General features: G+C 33.4%; 2 protein-coding genes across 2 annotated transcripts; one reads left to right on the top strand and one right to left on the bottom strand.

Moving 5' to 3' along the window:
- The first annotated feature begins 13,844 nt into the window (after positions 1 to 13,844).
- On the top strand, positions 13,845 to 14,955 carry LOC125214786 (protein EXORDIUM-like 2). Its single transcript, XM_048115941.1, has one exon. The coding sequence runs from the start codon at positions 13,882 to 13,884 to the stop codon at positions 14,773 to 14,775; it is 894 nt and encodes a 297-aa protein (XP_047971898.1). The 5' UTR covers positions 13,845 to 13,881; the 3' UTR covers positions 14,776 to 14,955.
- Positions 14,956 to 19,051: 4,096 nt separating this feature from the next.
- Positions 19,052 to 22,345, bottom strand: LOC125213183 (phospho-2-dehydro-3-deoxyheptonate aldolase 2, chloroplastic-like). Its single transcript, XM_048113578.1, has 5 exons — positions 21,779 to 22,345; positions 20,946 to 21,223; positions 20,569 to 20,845; positions 20,088 to 20,333; positions 19,052 to 19,606 (listed from the first exon to the last, which is right to left on the bottom strand). Exons 1-5 carry the CDS (start codon positions 22,280 to 22,282, stop codon positions 19,343 to 19,345), a joined length of 1,569 nt encoding a protein of 522 aa, XP_047969535.1. The 5' UTR covers positions 22,283 to 22,345; the 3' UTR covers positions 19,052 to 19,342.
- Between the last annotated feature and the right edge of the window lie 1,805 nt (positions 22,346 to 24,150).

Consider the following 24,150-nt stretch of genomic DNA (forward strand, 5'->3'; position numbering starts at 1 on the left):
TCCAGTATAAATTCGTATCCAATATTAAATAAAGATTTCATTTGAATAAGAAAATAACATATTATCGAAAAAGCCATGAAATTACCGTGAAGAGGAGTATATCCTCTCTAGGGCTAGAGAAAAATATCGAAAAAATGATATATCGCTCGTATCGTATTGAAAAATATCGAAAAATTATCGAATTTTCGATATATCGTAATTTTCGATACGATACGATACGATACCGTATCGTAAGTTTTCGATACGATAACGATATAAATTTCCTATATCGCAATATATCGTTTTATATCGAAAATACGATATATATTGAAAATTTTCGATATATCGATATTTTCGATATATCGATATTTTATTTTCGATATATATAGATATTTAACGATATATCGAATTTCGGTACGATATATCGAAATATCGATACGATAACGATATGAATTTTTTTATATCGAAAGTTCGATATATCGAAACTTTCAATACGATAACAATATGAAATTCTTTCATATCGATATTTTCGATACGATACACGATACAACGTTTTCGATACGATATATCGTATCGACTCACCCCTAATCCTCTCTCAACAAAATCTTTATAGTGCGTATACGCCAAGAGACTGCACGCGCTAGCGGTCCAGAGCAGCACCTCGGGCAGCCGTTGTTGTAGTCGGTGTTGACGAAGGTGACGAAGAAGCCGTTGTGGTGGAGGAGCTTCGCTAACTTGAGCATGGGGCTGACATGGCCCTGCGCCGGGATGGGCACGCACACGGCGTGGGCTTTGGCCATGGTATAACGGGTAATTTAGTGCATGTCGATGATTCATATAATCCTATGTACGTTATGATGTGTAGAGGTTGGTCGATACGATACACCTTACATGTTAATATTATCGAAACTTTTTATTATAGTGAAATTTGAAACACTGAATTTTTGTATGACTAATTTAAGTACTGATACCTTACTTGATTTTACTGTAATTCCATTATACTATCATTATATAGTACTCCCTCCGTCCCACTTTAGGTGTCCTGGTTGAGTTCGGCACGAGTTTTAAGAAATATAAAGGAAAGTTGGTGAAAAAATATAATGGAATGTGGGTCCTACTTTTATGTATTAGTTTTATAATAAAATGTGAGTGGAAAAATGTGAGTGGATTGTGGGGCCTATTACCAATTATGGAATATTCCAACCGGGACTCCTAAAATGGAACACCCAAAAATAGTAAATCGGAACTCCTAAAGTAGGACGGAGGGAGTAATATGTAAATATATTTAATATATATGAATAGATTAACTGTTCATGGTAGTGGAGTACAATTTTTACTATATACTCTATATTGATGCTAGAGTAGTATAACTACTGTTTTTTCCAAAACACTCGTGCAAACAACAATAATATGCCTTACTAAAAAGTCTTTTCTTTTTCGGTACACCGCCTAACTTCTTTAGTCTTTGCGTTCCTTAAATTTTGTCAGTGGATCTTACTTTTAAATAATAATTTTATAACAAAATATGAGTAAAAATGAGTTAATGAAATATAAAGTCCATCACCGAAAAATAATAAAAAAGTTAAATGCGATAAATTTTGTGGAACGAATAGAAATAGAAATATGTGACAAATTTCCAGAGATAAAAGAAGTTAATACCAACTTAGGTCACGTAGTACTAGTAGTAGATTTTTTTAGTCTTAAACATTATAATTATTTATAGAAAGGTCATGTCTTATTTTATTTTTCATTCAATTATTGTTAAAAAGCTCAATCCATAACAATATATCTTAGCCGGTTTATGTTAAAATGACAACACCTTTTAAAGCGACATTGTGATACCACATTTCCAGCAATGTTATAAACGCTACACAGCAATATTATAAACGCTACACAACAATCTATAGATTGTTGTATAGCGTGTTGGATATTGTTGGCCGAGAAAAAATTGTTGTATACAGTGTTGTATACTCCTGGCCAAGATTTTTATACTTGAGCATTTATTTTATTGCCACATGACAATTTATTATTCGTCCATGTGTACAAATGATTAGCTATAAATGGTGGTATGATGTTATTTTAAGAGGTGTTATTATTTTAATACACCCCTATCTTAGCTCGTCACAACAATATTAAAATACATTATATCTCACGAGTCATGATTATTCATCTCACTTCTACTATATAGCCAATTTAATCATTATAAATAAATGTAGCTCATTTTAAATTTTAGTTTATTGCGCAGCATTGTACTATTTCACTATTATTTCAATGGTCCAAAGTGCCTAATCGCGTGTTTGAAATAATGCGAACGATTGATAATCAATTTTTTGTGGTCATATAAGTAATACTACATGTCACACGACAAAAGACAAATATGGGTATTAAAAGGGAAAACAAAACATGGTAATAGGATTGCTTAGCCAATTCAAAAGCCAAAGAAAGTCGTGAGGCATGTAGGAACATTTTATCGGCTTCCACACTATTAAATTATAAGTATACTTTATCAATATTAGGAGTAATATTTTAGATAATCATTTACTATTTTTTTAAAATGGAATAATATGGTATGTTCGGAGGGTTTAAATCCAATTGACAAATTTATATATATAAAAAATTCAGTCCTTTAAGTAATTGTTTTTATTTTTTACGAATTTTCAAATACAATACTAGTTTTCAACTCCAGTAATAAATTACAACTTGGGCCGGGCCTAAATTCAGGATCAATCATTCTGACCAGTACTCTAATCGGGCCAAACAGGCTAACTTCACTGGGCCTAACTTAATTGATCAGCCATACTACTACTATCTCATTTTTTTGGACTTTTTGTTTTGGGTTTTTAAGTTTAATTTTGTTTTTTCTTATCCTTTATTTCATTTTAATTATTCAGGAGGATGGGCTATAAATTGGACTGGACCTTTTGATTTTGTAATATTTTTAGTCAATAAACGTATAATTAAATACTCCATCCGTCCCAGATAATTTGACCTAGTATTCCATTTCGGTCTGTTCCAGATAATTTGATCCATTTCACTTTTACCATTTTTGGTAGTGGACCCCCCATATTCCACTAACTAATTCCTACTCACATTTTAATACTATAAAACTAATACTTTAAAAGTAGGACCAACATCCCATCAACTTTTTCAACTCACTTTGTATTATATTTCTTAAAACCCGTGCTCGGTCAAATTGTCCCAAATTATCTGGGACGGAGGGAATAATAGTAATAGGCCCGTGTTAGGAAATAAGTTGTTTGGGCCTAAGAGCATCTCCAAGGGGAGAATGTATATAGAAAAGGTATATAATCTATATACCTTCTCAAAAAGTGAAATATACTATTCTAAAAAGAAACATACTCCAAAGGAAAAAAGTATATAGAAATGTAAATGAATTTTTAAATATAAATTAATAATTCAAAATGCATTAAAAAAAACATAAAGTGTGATACCTTCTCCCTTGGAGAATGATTTTTCATGAAAAGAAGGCAAATGTGGTAGTTATAAAATTTTACCTTTCTATTGATGAAAAGGTAAAAATGCATCTTTAAAATGGAAAAAGGTATAATACCTTCTCAAATACCTCCCCCTTTGAAGAATGATTTTTTATAAAAAAAGATAAATATGGTAATTATATTAGTTTACCTCCAAGGGATGCTTTAACTACTTAATTAGGAATGTCATTGAGTTTTTTACTTTTTATTTGAAAACCTGCCTTCAATATTTGGTTGTTCACATTCTAGTATACAAAGTTTTATTTGGTTTTATCAATTAGAATTCTTTACCATGGAAGATTAGCCCTACATTATTAATTTATGTTTTCCTAAGATAGGATATTCTAATTTTTTGTGATTTTTACAATTTGAGTAAACTTGCTTGAATCATATTCAATTGACATGAATGACTATTATTTCAGAAATCCTATCCTATAAAATTAAAAGTAAAAAATCACGTATATTGTGAGTATTGATTCCATATTCAAGTTTATTTAATTTTGCATCCGAATTTCGAAATTTATGTTACTATACTTTGAAATTTCCTGAACTACTTAAGAAGTTGAATTCAAGTTCAATTTTGGATTTTGCTGTACAAACAAATCGTGGATTATGGTCCACATGAAAAATAAATGAATAGCAAGAGACTCCGAAATCCAGTGTCAATTAAATAAAATCAATATGTATTATATTATACACGTTTTAACAGCTGTGGATGAGTAGAGCCTCCCAAATAAAATCATAATTAGTGCCAAAGTCTGACTTTAGTTTCCATTAAAATTCACAACTATTCGTCAGCCATCAACTTGCGGAGTTCCAAAGTTTTTGTTTTCAATATAGATACTATTAGATAATGAGAATTGATCGAATTTACCAATTACCACAAATTTTTAAAATTTTATTAAACTTAAGAAATTAATTACAGGAATAATAATAGAATCTATATGGAAAATTCGATTTATCGAATTTATCACAATAGCAATTCATTGCCACTTTTTGGTACTTGTACAAATTTTATTCCAATTTATGACCTATAAAAATTTGTCCTAGAAACAACACTACCCAAGTCTCACCTACCCTATATCAAACCTTAGTAACAAAAAATCCAAGATTGAAATCTCATCCAAAGTTCCAAACACTTGCAAAACTGACGTTCGAAAAATACAATTGCACCCGCCATTTAAATTTTAAAAAAAGCGCAATGGAAAAAGAAAATTAAGCCCCACGAACACTAGCAAATAAGTACAAAGACACCCGCCATTTAAATTTTAAAAAAAGCGCAATGGAAAAAGGAAATTAAGCCCCACGAACACTAGCAAATAAGTACAAAGACAAGTACTCCCTCCGTCCCATTAAATATGCAACATTTGCTTTTCGGCACAAGATTTTAGGTAGTGTTGTTTGTGAGTTAATGAAGAGAGTGTAAAGTAAGAGAGAAGAAAAAGTAGAGAGAGTATTATTTCCATTTTTGGAAACGTTTCATTTTTAATATGACAAACTAAAAAGGAAAACGTTTTATTTCTAATGGGACATAGGAAGTACTTTTTAAAATAAGTTCAAATTTATCCAAATTTTATGTAAATCATAATTCAAAATCAAAATCCAAAAATCTCATGGCTATATATAATAGTGAGGATCGAGTATGCAATTTCAACCAATTGAACTTTAAAAAATGAATAATATTTGGATATGGATTCAATAAGTACACTTCATAGCTCATAAATACCATTTTATTATAAAACTAATAGTAATATATGAAAGTAGGATTCACATTCCACTATTTTTTTATCAATTTTTCTTTATAATTTTTAAAACTCGTACCGAATTCAAATGAGACTCCTAAAGTGGGATGAAGGGAGTATTAAATTTTATAACTATTCTTCACCATATTCGACCTATACATATAAATATATATATTGGGTATTTTGCAGCTGGAACGATACAATATTAAAACAAGCGTTACGCCCCATTCAAATTTAATTTAATTTATTGTTCAGCTGCTACATTAACATTTCCTATAGCAGCCTAAATATAGTCTATATTTACTATTTCTGTCCCATGATAAAAATAACATTTTATCATTTGATCTATCCAACAATAAGAATTATATTTTACTTTTATCATAAATGATAAATAAGTCCCACATTTCACTAACTCACTTCACTCATAATTAATTATAAAATCGATATAAAAAAGTGGGCCATATATTTCATTAACTTTTCTAACTCACTATTCTTTACATTTCTTAAAACTCGTGCTCACACCAAATGTAACTCCTATTTTGGGATAATAACATATTTTACAGCCTGGATTAACAATGGTGCCTTCAACATTTGACCATTTTATTCTTTTTGGTAGATATAATATGTTGTGTTATATTGTCCTTTTTATTAAAGTGGGGTTAGTTATAAACTTATCAAACTAGTTGCACTTAAAAAGAGAAAATAATGTGAGTTATGTGACTGCTTTCACCGAGAACTAGCAACTTGCACAATTTAAACTTTCAAATTCATCGACACTCTAAATAGGCAAAAATGCTCGATAAAAGAGTTTACGGAGCACTTGCCACCACAAAAAATGATCGATAAAAGAGTTTACGGAGCACTTGCCAGCACAAAAAATGCTCGATAACTCATTTATGATTTATCGAGCATCCATGCTAGCTAAACGAAAAATTTATCAAGTGATAAATTAAAAGTAAGTAGTAAGTATTTTATAAATAAATAACCACTTTATACCGAGTAAACACAGGTCCAGTAGATACGTGACTTTTATAATTAAACTAGCCGCTCAAACTCTCTGCTAAACTTTAGTTTCCAAAATAATGTAAGAAAAAATAATATTGTTACGATCAAATAATATTTCCAAGTGGTAAATTAGAGTACTCTATTATTTTTGTTTTGGTCGATATGCTCTATTCTCAAATTTTATATTTAAGTAAATAGAAACGGAATACTGATCTCTCTATTTGAGATATAGGAGTAGTATTGTCTTACATTTTTTATTTCAATATGTCAGCAATTAAAAACCTTTTTTTATACATTTTTCTATTTTATGCATTACTAAATTGTTATACTTATATTTTATTATTAAATTTATATTTCACTAACATTTTTTATTTATTTAATTTCTTTCGCATTTTTCTAAAACTTGCAGAGTCACATATGACCAAAGAGGGTAGTTTATTTCACTAACATTTTTTATTTAATTAATTTCATTCATGCATTAAAGCGTGGGGCTGTCTACTTTTGACTATGCATGGATAAGTTTGTACTTGCACATATAACACTCAAATATCAATCTTATGAATCTAAAAAATAAAATTAATCCAAAAGCAACCACTATCTACTAACAAGAATCTCGAACGTAATTAATTAGTTAATTGACACGCCATTATCCTCCCTAATATTCGTATTAATTGTAAGATAAATTCCACTACTAACAAACCCCAATCATTTGGCCTCCACTATCTTGAGTTCTTGCCTTTCATAAACTTATCCGAACAACCAATGAAGGTAGGACGTCTATTTCCGGTACATTTAATTCCGATATTGTGAAATATGCTCAATTATTATATCTCAAATCACAACCATTGTATAATGGTTTTATTTTCAATTCATAGCCATTAGTATTTCTTTAGTGAATTCATTTTAAGCCGCGTTTGACAGATGTGGATTGAGATAGGGAGTGGGTTGAGTGATATATATATAGTACTATATAAGTCATTAAGCCCGTCATTATTAATACCTAAATTCAGTGAATTTGTATGAAAATATATCTCCAATAATATTTGATTGTAACTTCTAGATATGACTCATTCAAATCAATGATGTTGTAGTGTGTATGGCGTGTTCTGCATAATAATAATAATAATAATAATAATAATAATAATAATAATAATAATAATAATAATAATAATAATAATAATTATAATAATAACTATTATTAATATAATAGTATGTTTGCGTAAAGTTTAACACATTTAAATCAAGATATGCTTTTTTAAATCTTTAGACATTTAATTTTTTTTAGTCAAGTCTCTAATTGATAATTAACACAGAAGACAAACGAAAAAAGAGAAAATTTGACAGAATCCGAATTCATGAAAATGAAACAAATATACGGCCGACAGATCTTTGTCACACGTTTTGTTTTCTGATTAATATTGACATTGCAATAGGATTTATTAGTTAGAAATTGAACGATTTAACCAATGATTAGACTTAAGGAGTGGGGTATGTTATATGCATTATTAGCCTTGGGACATTACATGCGTGACTTGCATTGTCACCACAATATTAAGTTCTAATTATTTATGCTATTTGAAATAAAATTGCTAAATATTAAATCTATTAGTCATTCACAAGTTGATTGTCACAAGATGCATGACACACACCATCACTATTATCGTTCTTATCGATATATTTATTAGTTACACATTTAATAAATTACTATATTTTTATTTAATAGGTCTCAATAACATTCTTTCTCGGCCATACATCCGTCACACTGCTTTGTTGCTTAGCGGTACTAAAATGTCAAAAAGGTCGACTTAATGTGGGGAATCTCATTTAATTTTATGTTTGGATCATACCAATTGTAGGCCTATTGTTTATGACCTAGCTATCTAATACAGTATTTGATAATTATGTAAAATAAGTATTTTATGCGTCCACTGAACTCAGCCACTTAACCAACCATCATGATTATTGAGGAACAAATATTCGTAGTAGACCTATGACGTTGTACTAAAATATAGAATAAAAATTTGTGCAAGAGCTAGTCGATCTCCTATGAACTAACAGAGACAAAGGCAGACACAGAAAAAAATGATTAATGCTAAAGTCCATTTATAATATAGCCTTGTGCCCCCACAATGGTGTACAATTCTCTTTTGATCCGAGTATGACTTATTCACACTTTAATAGTACTCCACATAACAAGAAACGCATGCACACTCTGCTACATTATTTAATTAGTACTTAAAGCTTTAAAATGGGAAAGATTAAACGAAAAAAATATATATTAAAATATTTTTAAAGTTTTCAACTTTTTTTTATAAAAAAAAAGGCTCAATAGACAGGCGACATGCAAAAGTTCAAGATAAGCAGTTAAAAGTGAAGCTGCCAAAACAAAAAAAAAATAGAATTCCACCTAAACTTCAAAAAACAAACAATAACTAAGTTGCGAAATTCCAACCAAACAACAAAAGGCAAACAACGCCAACAATCTAACTAATCTAAGAAACACAAGCTACAACACCAACCAAAGGCAAAAACACAACGTTATAACAACCTCTTAGCCATCCGGCACCCGAAACACGGGCAAAGTCCATAATATTAAATTTTAAATTCTAAACTTATATCTCAATATACATCTATTTATTTGCCGAAACAAGAAAGCTTAGTTATTGAAGGGGAAAAGGAAAGAACCATGGATACTCATCATTGTCAGCACTACTAGTTTGATGATGATTAGCTACCTTCAACCTTTGTAACAAATTTTATCTATTCCATCATAGCATTATTAATTAATACAACTCCTAGTTAAGAAATTTGGTAAGTTGGTGCGACATATTTTTCATATTAATTGGGTGATTGCTGTAACAAATAAAGACCGGTGCATGATACATGTATACATGCACCTTATTTATTAATTCTTTAACGTGGTAATTAATTAGCTAGATACGGTCAAGCCGCCGTATTCATCAACTTCCCATCATTATCCATTATATATAAATTCATGAATTTTATAAACTTTAATCACTTGCTCGACAATTCAATTGAGTACTCTCCCTCTTTAGACTATTTAATCCATTTAGACATCTTTATACAAATGACGGATTTAGAAAATTGAACTTGTGTGATCGATTACAATAAATAAGGTGTCACCGATCTTCGAAGATAAAGACTATTTTATTCATTTAGATATCTTATTATATAATGACGAATTTAGAAAATTGAACTTGTGTGACCGATTACAATAAATAAGGTGTCTCTGATATTCGAAAGCAAATGCAGTGTGATTGTCGTTGAAAATAGGTGATGGATGAAGAATAGGGGTGAACTCCAGAGTCTTCAGTCTCAAAGAGTTCCCCCACAAAAATTTAATTTGACGGAAACCGACTTCATGATCTAACAATCGGTCGATCGACTACGTCCCTATGTCCACCTAAATCCGCCATTTACATAGGAGTATATAATAAGGGAACATGCATGTGCGAAACCTTTCCTCCAAACATTACTATCGTAAATGTACGCAATAAATAATGAATTTTGTGTGTTTTATCTAAAAAAATACTATATATGTATTTTGTGTAACTCATATTACAAATAGATATTATTATTGTTGGAAGTGTGTTTAGGGAAGATTAGGAATACTAGTTGCACTGCACATCCATATATAAATACATTATACATATAATATAATGCGACATTGTAACCGAAAGTTGGAGCTGGTTTTTGGGTAAAAGTATGATAAAAAATTTAATGGCTGTTAAGCATAAGAGTCTAGTTTTCAAATTCCTTATCTTTATGTTCAAAATAGGGTTTTTGGCTTTTTAAACCAAAACCTTTCCCCAAATTCTGATTTTTCCCATAAACTATGAGATTTGTTTTTAAAACCACGAACTTTCATTTCGTTAGGATTTTTCCCTGGCGGGTCAACGGCGAAACCCGGGTTGTCTACGTGTCAATTTTAATCTTATTTGTCATTAACGGCCAGGTCGCCCACTGCCAAAACATCCGCAGCCGGCACGCCCAAAACGAGGACGCCCAAAAGCGACCTCCTCAGCTACCTGAGATAGAACGAAGACGCCTGATTTCGAAGTGAGCGGATGAACGAAGATGCCGGAATTCGATTTTAGGGTTTAATTGGCTGGCTGAATTCGATTTTAGGTGAGTTGGGTAATGTTTAAATGTGATTGAGTCGTAAAACGAAGTCGTTTTAGGGTCCTATATCCGGCGTCCATGTCATTTTTTCGACAACTTCTCTACCAAAAATGTGTTATTCGGGTCGGGTTGGGAAAATCCTAACGAAATGAAGTTCGTGGTTTTAAAAACAAATCTCATAGTTCATGGGAAAACCGGAATTCGGGAAAAAGTTTTGGTTTAAAAAGCCAAAAACCCTTCAAAATAAGCCCCAACTTTGTATTTAATACTACTCATATAAAGTTAACCATATATAGAAATTGTAAGATGTTTAGAATAAGGAAGTAATAACAAGATGGACGACATTGCTAGTAGTAACCAACGTGCTATTCATATTAGTATCAATTTATAATTAAGATGTTCAAATTATTCAATTACGTTGCTTCAGGAGATTGTGTAGTTTGTTATGTGCGCATTGTTTGGAGATTACGTGTATTGTGAAATTAATATCTTTACTAAAATACACAAAGAACTTTTATATATTGTTGTTTATTAGTCGGTTTTGAAGCAATGGGATTTACTAAGTACTTGCATACATTAAATTTGGTCTTTCTTCCTTGCCTTCTTTTGATGCATTTCTAGCTACTTGCTTTTAAATTGGATGAAATCTTCAAGTTTCTTTGCGTGTGTTTTCGGAATTTGTTTTATTCAGCTAATGTTTAGTGTGCGAGGGTTGTCGATTCTACCTTTGTTAATTTTTGCTTATTTTGTGGCTGATACTTTTTTTACCTTGCTCATTAGCCTTACGGTTAGGCCTTTGATATTAATCGTAAAAATTATATAGCTATCTTGTTAATAAAAGTAAGAAACACAAATATATGTGTGTGTTTTGACGGAATATATATATATGCGTTCAGCGTTCTATGTTTGAAAAAACAAAATACTCTCTCTTTGTCCTATTAAAAATTAAATGTTTTTTTTAAAATTTTCCCACTAAAAATGACGTACTATTATTCCTAAAATGAAAACTGAGTATCATCTCTATTTTTTTCTCTATTTTATTTTATTTCTCCATTTAATTACAAAACAAATTATATAACATCTATGGTAAAAAACAAATGTTACATAGTAGTATAAGGAACAATTCTATTGTCTACCCCTATTAAAAGAAATGAAACCTAAAAATAGCTCTTATTTATAGGCTGTGGTCATTATATTATTATAATGTCATAAAACCTTATTTAGATTTATTGAACAGTGCAATATTAATTTTGAATCAGATGGGTACAATTCTGCAGGTAGGGGCTGCATGCTAATCTAAATCAGGAAGATTTAATCAAACTGAGCAAGCAGGCATCATGAATGCAAATTGAATAATATCATCATAATTTTAATGCAATTTCTATTTGATTTTAGCATATAGTTGGGTACTATATATACATTATTGTCTAAATAAATAGAGATGCCAAGAATACTTAATTTTGTCCAACTCACGTCGGTAGCATTGAATCTTTTCCAAAGTGTCCACCAATTAGAAATTAAGTTGGTGATTGGTCTGGTTGATTAATATTTTAAGAAGTTTAAACTTAATATTTATAAAATTTGATCAAATTATAAGAACTGGTTTTAGTTTCTGTCAATAATTATAATCTTTTATTGGTATTGCTTAAAAGCATTATTTTATTTTCACGAATGGATCATTTAATTTAACAATCAGTACTATATGTGAGATCATGATCTCATAAGCCAACCACCCATAGACCATTGTCTCATAATAGGGAGAAAAGTGAAGAACAGCTCGGCATTGTTCCAAGCTAATTTTGTGTTTTATTTTTCAATTAAAATTAAAACTAAAATAATACTAGTATACTATATACAACTATAAAATAGTCTCATATGATATCAATGGTGTGGGTAGTTACTTTTGAGCAAGAAGTGTTGCTCTAATTTTGACAACACTAATGTCTATCCATCTACAACTACAACAAGTATGGGGCGGTTTTGCAATCAATAGATGTAGCTAAAAAATTTATTATATGAATCTTAGGGGGGAAGTCTTACCAAATTCACTTCTTCAACAAAATGCTAGTACTAGTATTTTATTTTATTTTAGGGGGGAAGTCTTGCTGCAATAGTATTTTATTTTTTAAATAACATATTGGAGTATATGCTTAGGGTAACATTGAAATGAAACAGCGCCTTAAATTAATAATTAAGGCTAAATATGATAATATTAATTAGGGGGCATGTTAGGGTGTCACCACCCCTTAAAATAACACCATACCACCATTCCTAGCCAATCATTTGTACACGTGGACGAATAATAAGCTGCCACGTGGCAAAAAAAAAAAAAAACCCCCAAAAAAGACGGGCAAGCAATCTGCTGGCCTTTAAACAACAATTTTTCTTGAACAACAATATCCAACACGTTAGAGATTGCTGTCTAACGTGTTGGATATTGCTGTGTAGCGTTTATAATATTGCTGTATAAGTGTTGTCACGTTATCATTTTAAGAGGGGTTGTCATTTTAACACAAACCTATTAATTAGATCAAGGAAATGAATGGAGTAGCTATAATAATTCTAATTTATGTACCTTATATATACATGGATAGATGGTGCAAACAAATTATATATACATAGACAAAGCATTAAAGGGGTAAAAATTATACTCCACTACAATTTTTCTGCGAACATTGAGAATTCATTAAAATTGTCACAAAATTTAAGTATATGGTTTGTGAAAAGGTATGTTAAATAAAGAGAATTATAATAATTGTCTTGTGGCATAATTTAGGAGATGGATCATGATAATATGAGCCAAACTCAGAAAGCATGATTATTTATTTTGTACCTCCAGAAATAATAATCGGAGGTTTAACTAAGGACATTAATTAGTCCATTAATTAAGAGTAGAACATTGCGTGTTTTGGTCAAATCCGGCCAACATATACATAGTCGCAAGTCAACGTCAGCTGCATCGACTTAACTATCGCCATCCTCACTATTTCTTTTCATACACCTCATATTTAATGAAATATTTATATAGCATAGCCGTGTGAAGTTATTAAAGTTATGTAGATATAAATTAATTTTGATATGGATCACTTAATTATCTATTCCACTGCAAAAATTAAATATTTTAAAATGAACAACAACAAACACGGCTTCAAGAAGTGTTGATTTACATGTACTATTATCGAATAAGATTTATTATTATAGAGTTAATTGGAGCAATAAACGTCATTCAATTTTAACAAGTAAAATTTCCATTTCCAAGATATCACCAACTTTTTAACAGATTTACATGGACATTTAGTTTTTAAATTCAAAAATAAATCCACGTCATACGTTGGAATGTAACAGCCTGGCAAAGGTGGGCCCCGCGCCAATGGCATCTCCACACGTGGCTAAGCTGATGTTGACACTCCCTCCCTCACAGCTGTCTCCCTCTTTCCCATCTCATATAAATACCGCTGAAACTCGCACTCCAATTATCAAACCAAATTTCATCTCAATCCAATTCCAATTACCAAAACATGGCCTCAAATTACCATTTTGCCACTGTCGCTCTCCCGCTCTTCCTCCTCTTCGCCACCCTCTCCACGGCGGCGCTGGTGAAGGAGCAACCGCTGATTCTCAAATACCACAACGGCGCCCTCCTCAAAGGCTCCGTCACCGTCAACCTCATCTGGTACGGCAAATTCACCCCTGCTCAGCGCTCAATCGTCGTCGATTTCATCCAATCCCTCAACTCCGCCGCCCCGGCGAAGCCCTCCGTCGCCGCCTGGTGGAAGACGACGGAGAAGTACAGCACCGGCGCGTCGACTCTGGTCGTCGGAAAGCAGTTCCTCGACGAGGCCTACTCCCTCGGAAAATCCCTGAAAAACTCGCACCTCGTCTACCTCGCCGCGAAGGGCGGCCACGCGCCGCGCACGGTCAACGTCGTGCTGACCGCGGCGGACGTCTCCGTCGACGGCTTCTGCCGCAGCCGCTGCGGCAGCCACGGCGCCACGCGCGGCGCGGCGCGCTTCGCCTACGCGTGGGTGGGGAACTCCGCCGCCTTCTGCCCGGGCTACTGCGCGTGGCCGTTCCACCAGCCGGCGTACGGCCCCCAGGCGCCGCCGCTCGTCGCGCCGAACGGCGACGTCGGCGTCGACGGCATGGTGATCAATCTGGCGACGGTGCTCGCCGGAACGGTGACGAATCCGTTCAACAACGGGTATTTTCAGGGATCGGCGGCGGCGCCTCTGGAGGCGGTGAGCGCGTGCACGGGAGTGTTCGGGTCGGGCGCGTATCCGGGTTACCCTGGCAGCGTATTATTGGATAAGAGCACGGGTGCGAGCTATAATGCGCAGGGGGTGAACGGGAGGAAGTATCTGCTGCCGGCGATGTGGGACCCGAAGACGTCGCAGTGTGCGACGCTTGTGTGATTTTGTTGGGTTGGTGGGGTGGGATCCGGTGCGGGCAAGTGTACGTGTGTAAATATGCGGCGCTTGTGTTGTGTTGGGTTGGTTTTTTACTTGTTTGTATATCTCTTTTTTTTTGTGTCATGTGATAAATGTGTGGGGATTTGCAATAGGGAAATACTATAATAATTAATAATTTGAAAAGTAATGTGCTAAATCAGATGATTTAGATGAGGGCTTTTGCTTTTGGTTTAAAAGTATAAAAAGGGTATAATTCTGCGGAATGTAATTTTGGGGTTTATTAATTTAATTGAATATCGATAAATTAATCTAGAGTGGGGAGTAAAGCCGCATAGCAGAGATTCGATCTTATCGACTTTAAAGGACGAATAACAAATATTTGCATTATAAAATCATTGCTGAATTTAATTACTCCATTAATTTACATAGTCTATGTACAGAGAAGGGTATTTATTTAATTCAAAATTAATAAAATAAAGAAATATAGATAAAAGAATTAATTTTTTGGAGTAAATTTATTAGATTATATCTTAAATAGAAATAAATTAATTTTAGTGAACAAACAAAAATGAAAACAGCAGATATTTTGCGACGGTATAAATATAGTATTCGATCTCAATCTATGAAATGATCCTGAAATAAGTTGATAATCTAATTTTTCTAAACTTATCTGCCTTAGTGAAGATACATGCATGGATCCAAGGCTGAAACCTAATTTATGCATATCCATTTATAGAAATTTGGAATATTGCCGGATAAACTTACTAAAAATAAGCATTTTTGGTTTGTATTGCTAAAAAATGAAGCAAAATGTGTATTTTGTTGTCGGTTCTTTTTGTTGTGATCATCGGCGGATCCAGGTGAGGTCGGGCGGGGTCGGCCGACCCCACCGTGAGTCCATGAATACCATCGGAAAATACCACTACTCAGCGTGCCGACTCTCAAAAACCCTGCCTCCGACCCCATGGTAGCCTTCTCCACATAACCGAAGCAGATAAGACAATGAAACTAAAAATTAGAGAAACAAAAATGAGAAGAGATATACATATACATCATTATTGTAGATAAAAAATTGATAAGATTTCGATAAGAAATTTGGAAGAAAGAAAGAGGAGAAGTGAGAATTTTGCAGAACGAGAAGTTTGGGGAAGAAGATGCGTTGTATTTTGAGATTCATTCGGTCTTCATTTTTGAGATTTGGACAAAGATGTGGGGATTTGGGCTTCCACAAATTAAGTTAATTTTTTGAATTGAATTATATTTTATGAAAATCATCACAGCTGAATAAATATATTCATTATTTATGTACATAGTACTTTAATTTTTATCAATTTTCATCAAAAAATACAATATAAGTATTGAATACAAATTTTATTACATAATAGTTTTTTATTACTTACTCCGTCCCCAAATAATATGCACTTTAATTGGAGACTAACACGAGTTTAAATGTAAAATTGGTAAGAGATGTAGAGAGAAAAAATAACTAAAGTATTGTTAGTGGAGAATGCGTCTAAACTTATTAGAGAGAAGAGATTTTCCAAAATTAAAAAGTATATATTCTGGTGGGACGGACTAAAAAAAAAAGAGTGTATATTCTTGTGGGATGAAAGGAGATGAAAGGAGTACAATTTAAGTCATCCCTCCTCTATTTTATTGGGATTGGTTTTCTGTATTTGCATATAAGTACTATATACTTTGGCAAAAAAATTAATCAACACGATAGTGTTTGTAAATTACATGACGTATCACAAATTTAAAAATACTTTAGAATACAAACAATCCGAACGCACATAAATTTGTGATATGGATATTAGTAAGAATCAACTAAAGTGTATAATGAAAAATAATAGTATTACTTAAATTTTAATGTGTTTTTTTTTCAAAATATTACTCCATTTAGATATTTTTACTTTTTAAAATAATAATTATTTAAATAAATATATAGTAATATATTTTTCACTATGTCCGATCCCACGAGTTTTATATCCTGGATCCGCCGTTGGTTGTGATATTGCAAATTTAGACTCCGTAATTTATACACATTGAGGATTCCCTAATGTTAGAACGCGCTAATATGGTCATCATTTTAATTTTATATTTGTACAATAAAAATCATAACATAATAAAAATAATTACTTTTATATCATTATCATACCACAATTAAAATTTATTACTATTTGTTTTTCAGAAAGTCAAATATGTTGCCTTTCTCTAGTTTCTAATAGTCCCAAGTTGTAGATAAAATTAGCATACAAAGAAAAGGTGTTTTTTCAAGTTCTAAAATGAGATGATACTCAAAAAGTCAAAATTCTGTGGTAGTCTTTCAAACTTCACATGCAACTAAAATCTTCAATCCCATATTGTTTTTATGAAAAATTATAGTAAATGTTATATAACAATATATTCCTTCCGTTCCTTTATAGTTCAGTCATTTTGTTATTTCAGAATTTTTTTTTATAGTTGAGTCATTTTCATATATGATAATTAACTTATTTTGTATTTCTCACTTTATTCTCTGTTTTACTTTATTCTTTCTACTTTATACGCTTCTATAACTTTATTCTATCTATTTTTTTCTTTCTCTTACTTATCTATTATATACCCACTTAGCACACTAAACATCCATTTTAAATCGCACTACCGAAAAGAAGTTTTCCAACTATGAAAGAAGGGATGAAGCATTTCAATTCCATCAATAAAAAAATCCACATTCAATTGGTGAAAGTAGTTGAGATTATATCATTTCAAGAATAATCAATATCATATGAATAATTTAAATTAATTAAAGTTATAATTTTTGTAAAGAGTACTATTTCATTGTTAATGCTAATTGCTATGCAGAAGTGAATCAATCCACTTGATCGTAAAAATAATGTAAAGTGAATCAATAATTAATCCACTTGATTAAGCTAAGATCGCTATTTGTGTTTGTTTTGTAGTGGCATAATGGCATTGGCATATATGATAAAAGTAACAATCCAGAGAAGCATGAGCTATAGTATTTTTTTAAAAAATTGGTAGACTATAAACATGGGACTTGTAGCTAAATTACTATTCATATTCTTATCCTTTCTGCATGCAACTTGTTTTGTCACGAGAATCCCACATGCTTTTTAAATTTGAGACTTTAATTAATAAATTTGAGCCCACTAATTTTATCATCCTCGTACAAACAACGTATATAAATCATTTTACACTATTTATTTAGAACTAAATTTGAGTCCACTAACTGCATCGTCATCGTGTACACGCTCAGACAGCGAAACAGAACAATATACATCGAATCTAAGTAAAACTCGAAGGTCGACTACAAAAACATCAAGTTGGTTTATATGCATGCAATTGCTGGCTGGCAATGGATGTTGATTGCTAATAAATTCATCATCGCAATTTATAACCCCAAATATTGGGTTTTTCATTTAATAATCTTTGTGACTTAGTCATATATGTAGATCACGATTGAGACATTTTGTCACTTGCAAGGATCAGATCAGCAGGATTCACTGGCCGAGATTTTTTTAAAACGAATAAATGTTAGGAGATCAACCCTCACGACAGATCAAAATATGACGGAAAAAAGCTACAAAGTTGATAACTAGAAAAAATATTTGTAAAACAACTTATCACAAACGATTACGGGATAAAAGTAAACGAAGTGAAGGCTAAAAGTCATACAACCACAGATCTTTCGTGATGCAAACTTTTACAGATGGTATAGGTAAGGTATACCAAAGGAAAGGAGTAGCACTGGCTTAACCCCTTGACTGTCGGCTTTGGTTTCGATGAACCAACCGGTCAGTTACACCCGTCTGCCATTGAAAACACCTTTTCCTGTCCGACTTGCATGTATTAAGCATGCCGCCAGCGTTCATCCTGAGCCAGGATCGAACTCTCCATGAGATTCATAGGTGCCTCACTTATAGCTTCCTTGTCCTAATCAAAGCAGATTCAGAATTGTTTTCATTCTAAGACATAACTTGTATTCATGCGTATCATATTTGTTCGGAAAATAAATATTTTATCGATCTAGAGAACCCCTCTCGATAAAATGATTTGAACCGCTAATATTCGTGGTCAAACAGCCAAGAAGGCTGAACCACTAAGAGCTTCGCACTCGCACATTATCACAGGAAACTGAGAAGAGAAGACAAAGAAACAATCAGCCCAACAAGGGGTAATGGGTTTCGGGGATTGGGCTTAAGTATTGGGCCAAGATTAATGGGCCACTAATAATTACTCTGTATAACTACACTTTGATTTAAATAAACGCCGTAAATGAATATAACAAGGTATGGATTCAGACAACTTTTTACCAGAAACAGAGACGATTATTTCTACAACAATGAACACCCTCTTGAGTGTTTGTCTGAAATATCTGTTACACTCTTGCTACACAAACGCATAGAAGCAAACTCTTAACCGCGGCCCAATATACGAGAACATATACATATACGAACAATTCGCGATAAACATGACGGAATGACTATAAAACACCATAGTTGCAGAGTAACACAACTTTTGAGCAACATTAACATTTCAAGATTTCACACAAGCAATGCCATAACTCTTACACCCTGAGAGATGGAAACCGCTGAGATCCGATTCGTCTCTTTCTAAGTCGCTCTGCGATGATGAAGGCAAGCTCGAGTGACTGGGAAGCATTGAGCCTCGGGTCACAGTGGGTGTGATAGCGTGAGCTCAAATCATTGTAGGTGATCGTTCGAGACCCTCCAACACACTCTGTAACATTTTGTCCAGTCATCTCCAAATGCACGCCTCCTGGATGGCTTCCTTCTTGATCATGTACGTCGAAGAATGCTCTCACCTCAGCCTGCCAACAATCCCCTCTCAATCAGTTCAACATATCAAGTATAAACTGTAAAGAACTTCAGAACATAGTTCCATGATATCAATGACAGACTTTCTTATAATAAATACTGTACAAATAGTAACACGATACATAAAGTAGTAAAATATTGTTTCTCGTAATTGGTTGGAGTTACTATTGAAGCCTTGCCTTCCCACCTAGATATTAGTGAAAAGGGGTACCATATGAATACAAGTTCAAATGCAACTAGGCAATCAAAATGGCTATATATATATATATATATTATATGTACAATGGATCTCCTAGAAACTTAGGTTTATGGAAGGCAAACACAGATGTTAGTTCCTACCAGAGTCCATTCTGTTGTGTTACTTCATAGCCTAGGCTCGGGACGTTACAAAAATAGTGCTATAAAACTTACTGAAGCAACTTCAAGGCCTAAGGGAATGCAAGAAGGATGAAAAAGAGAAGGTAACGAATGTACCCTGATAGCATCAAAGGAGCGGGTCTTGAGTCCACAAGGAGCTTTGATTGTGTTTCCATGCATAGGGTCGCTGACCCAAGTGACAATTTGACTTGCTCTGCGAACAGCCCTAATCAGATACGGGAGTTTCACTCTCATGTTCTCAGCCCCCATTCTGGCGATCACCGTGATTCTTCCAGGTTTATTGTCAGGATTCAGGATATCAATGAGTTTCACTAGTTCATTAGGATCCATCTTATCACTAACCTGCACCATCATGATCAACAAAAGTTCAGAGGAATACTAAGGCGGCATTTACTTTGCGTGTTAGGATGGATTGATAAAAATGATCCAAGCTTATTCATTGTTTATTTGATAGATTGATCAATTTTGAGCTTGTTTGACCACTCTATTTGCCAAACACTCAATCTTAAGTTTTATCAATCTATCACAAAAAGTAAACGCTCCCTAAGAGAATCACGTGAAATATAAAGCAGCACACCTTGATTCCAAGAGGGTTGGCAACTCCTCTTAAGAACTCGACATGGGCACCATCTAACTGCCTTGTTCTTTCCCCGACCCAAATCATGTGGGCAGAGCAGTCGTAATACAGACCGGATGTCGAGTCCTCTCTTGTAAGTGCTTGTTCGTAAGGTAAAAGCAAGCACTCATGTGATGTCCAGAACTCCGTAGTGGTCATCAGAGCGTGGTCAGCAGTAAGACCACAGGATGCCATGAAACCAAGAGCCTCATCAACCCGATTAGCCAGCTCACGATACCTTTTAAAAATAGCAATAATGAAACTGTCATACTCAGAAAACAAGACCAAAACAGCAGAGTGAAAAAGTCCAGAATAAAGGAAACTAGTAGAGTGAATACCTATCACCCTGCTCACTGTGTTCGGTGAAATCAAGGTTCCACTGGGTGACTCTCTGCATGGCAGCGTACCCTCCAGTTGCGAATGCTCTGAGCAGGTTGAGTGTCGCCACAGATTGGGTGTAAGCTTTTATCATTCTCTCGGGATCTGGAATTCTTGATTTCTCAGTAAAAGCATCACCGTTGACATTATCACCACGGTAACTTGGCAGCTTCACACCATCCTTCTCCTCAAATGGATCAGATCTTGGCTTAGCAAATTGCCCTGCCATTCTTCCGACCTGCAGAGGAATTCCGATATATCAAATTCATTCGCTAAATCTCCATATCATGATGGCAAACGAATCATAGAAAGAGCCAACTCATGGATAAGCAAATAGATACTACAGTATTTAGATAACAACCAACCAAGGACATTGAAGTTGGTATATTTATCGAGTAACGAGCATATGGGTGTAAACATTCTCCTTGTTCTTACCACTTCAGAAGGAGATAACACACTGATTTCGCTACTCACAAGCACATCCGTAATAAATTGAGGTAACATGAGTAATTAAGTCTCTTATGATTTTCATCTTATCAGCTAAAACCAATTCAAACATCAACTAAAAGATTACTTTTTTATCATCAATACTAATACAAATGCCATATCAGTTATCACTGGCTGCATTTCAAAAGAACCCATTGCAACAAGAATCACAAACTAATGATGTTTACTCATATTTAACTAAGGTTCTGGAGAAACACAGAGTGGAACATCCATTCACAAATTTCAATTTAATTTGTAAAATAACAGTACTTCAAAATTCCAGAAAAAAAAGGGGGAATTGAAATACCTTAATAATAGGCATCTGACCACCAAACATAAGCACAACACCCATCTGCAGCAGCACTCTAAAGGTATCCCTAATATTATTAGCACTAAATTCCTTAAAACTCTCAGCACAATCGCCGCCCTGCAAAAGGAAGGCGTTTCCGAGCGCCGCCTGCCCCAACCGCTCCTCGAGGCTGCGGGCCTCTCCGGCGAAAACGATCGGAGGGAAGGATTCGAGAGTCTTGAGGACTGATTCGAGGGTGGTTTTATCGGGATACTCCGGGATTTGGTGGGCCTTCTTGGATTTCCAGCTGTCAAGACTCCAGCTTTTCGAAGGCGGGGCGGCGGTGGGCGGCGGCTTTTTGGAGGATAGGACGGCGGAGATGGTTCTTGATCTGGGTTCGGTGAGAGAGGAGGGTTTGGTGGGAGATGGGTGTTTGAGGCTGGGGCTCGGGCGGAGGAAGGAATTCGGCAGCCCCGGTGCGGCGGCGGCGGCGTGTGTCAGAGCCATTGCTTTTGCTTGCATGTTTTCTCCCTGAGATGGAAAATTAGGTGGGAGTGATGTGGGGAGAGTGAAGGGATGAGATTGTCAATGGACTCAGATTTTATACCTACAAATTGCCATATAAATTTACCGATTGCTAAATAAATTAAGGAAGAAGATAGTCTAATTTTGCCAAATAAAAATAAATCATAATAAATTTTTTTAAATAAGTAAGTTATTTATTAACATATTAATGTTTAAAATATGTGGATCAAACGTTATTTTAAACTTAATTAGATGTTATTTTACCTATCGATGATTTATTAATTTTAAATCGATTATCATGTCAACGCGTAATTCATAAAAAATATTAGAAGAGTGATATAATTATAAAAGTTTTATCTTTTGTGATTTTATTTTAGATTTATAAAGCGTGGAATTGACTAGAATTTGAATAATTTTTGTGCTAATTGGATGGAAGCGTTTATGATTCACGCACTTTATATTTTTATATAGTTATTTAAGAAATGTCAACTTATTATAAATATACACAATATCTGTAATCTTCCATATCCATGGCTTGGTCCTCATCCATTCCTACCTACTACCAAGCTAGAGAATGAATTATTCCACCTAAATTCAAATGTGGCATTGCCAATGCCACGAGGCATTTTCTACGAAATAATTTCTTTATAAACATAGAAAATCATTTCATTTTCCACATCAGTCAAATCGATGTATCTTCCCACTTCATAATGTTTATTAGGTTAAAGTGTCATGCCCGAATACATTTAAGTTTATTCAATTTTATGTTACATTTACCCAATTCTTGTATCTTCCAACTTTTGTTATACTGAAGTGTCATGTCCAAATAGCTTTTAAGTTTATTCAATTTCATGTTTGCATTTGCCCAACTTAATCATGGTTTGTTAGACTAAGGTGTCATCTCCAACAACATTTAAATTTATTCAATATTATGTTACATTTGCCCAATTGATGTTATCTACGAACTTAATAATGCGTAGAGTGTCATGTCCAAACGCATTCAAGTTTATGTTGCATTAGGCCAATAGATTTAGTTGTTTTATAGTAATTCATTTGAGTTTGTTAGGTTCGGGAAGGAAATTGTGGACTCTGAACAAAGCCCACGATGAAAGGGTTTTTCTATACAATTAGGGCACGTTTGATAAGTTAGTAATACCAAGATATAGAATTATATATGGACATTTCTAATTGTTTGATATCATAGTTAAACTTAACTCAAAGCCCAATATAAGATCAGGGCCCTATCTAATCTTATCAAAATTATAACATTAACCTTATTTATGTATCTCACCAATTTGTCAAGTTAAGCCATGTTATTTAATACACAATACAAATTTAGATAATTTCTTTTCTATCAAACAACAACGGAAAAAAATCATATCTCTGCATATCTTGACATGAAGCCCGTATTTCTTATCTTGTTTTACATATCTTTTAGGGGAGAATAATAAGAAATAAAATGGCAAAAAAAAGAAAGGTAGTACTATAAAACACAACAAAAAGAAAACTATATAGATATGAAAAAGCTATCTATGATTACAAACCATAGAGTATAAAACAAAACAAAAAGAAAACTATATAGATAAGAAAAAGCTATTATGATTACAAACCATATATAAGGTCTTCATTAATTATCAATAAGGTCAATGTAGGAATCTAATGCATGTTTTCTTTATTTAATTAAAATAATAAAATAGAAAATGGAAATATAATATTCATTAATTATCAATAACGTCAGTGTAGGAATCTAATGCATGTTTTCTTTATTTAATTAAAATAATAAAATAGAAAATGGAAATATAATAAAAAAAAATCGGATTAAGCAACATTGTTTTAAGTATCACCAAGTACGTCGTTTTGTACAT

This window comes from Salvia hispanica, chromosome 3 (genome assembly GCF_023119035.1).
Source record: "Salvia hispanica cultivar TCC Black 2014 chromosome 3, UniMelb_Shisp_WGS_1.0, whole genome shotgun sequence".
NCBI lineage: Eukaryota > Viridiplantae > Streptophyta > Magnoliopsida > Lamiales > Lamiaceae > Salvia > Salvia hispanica.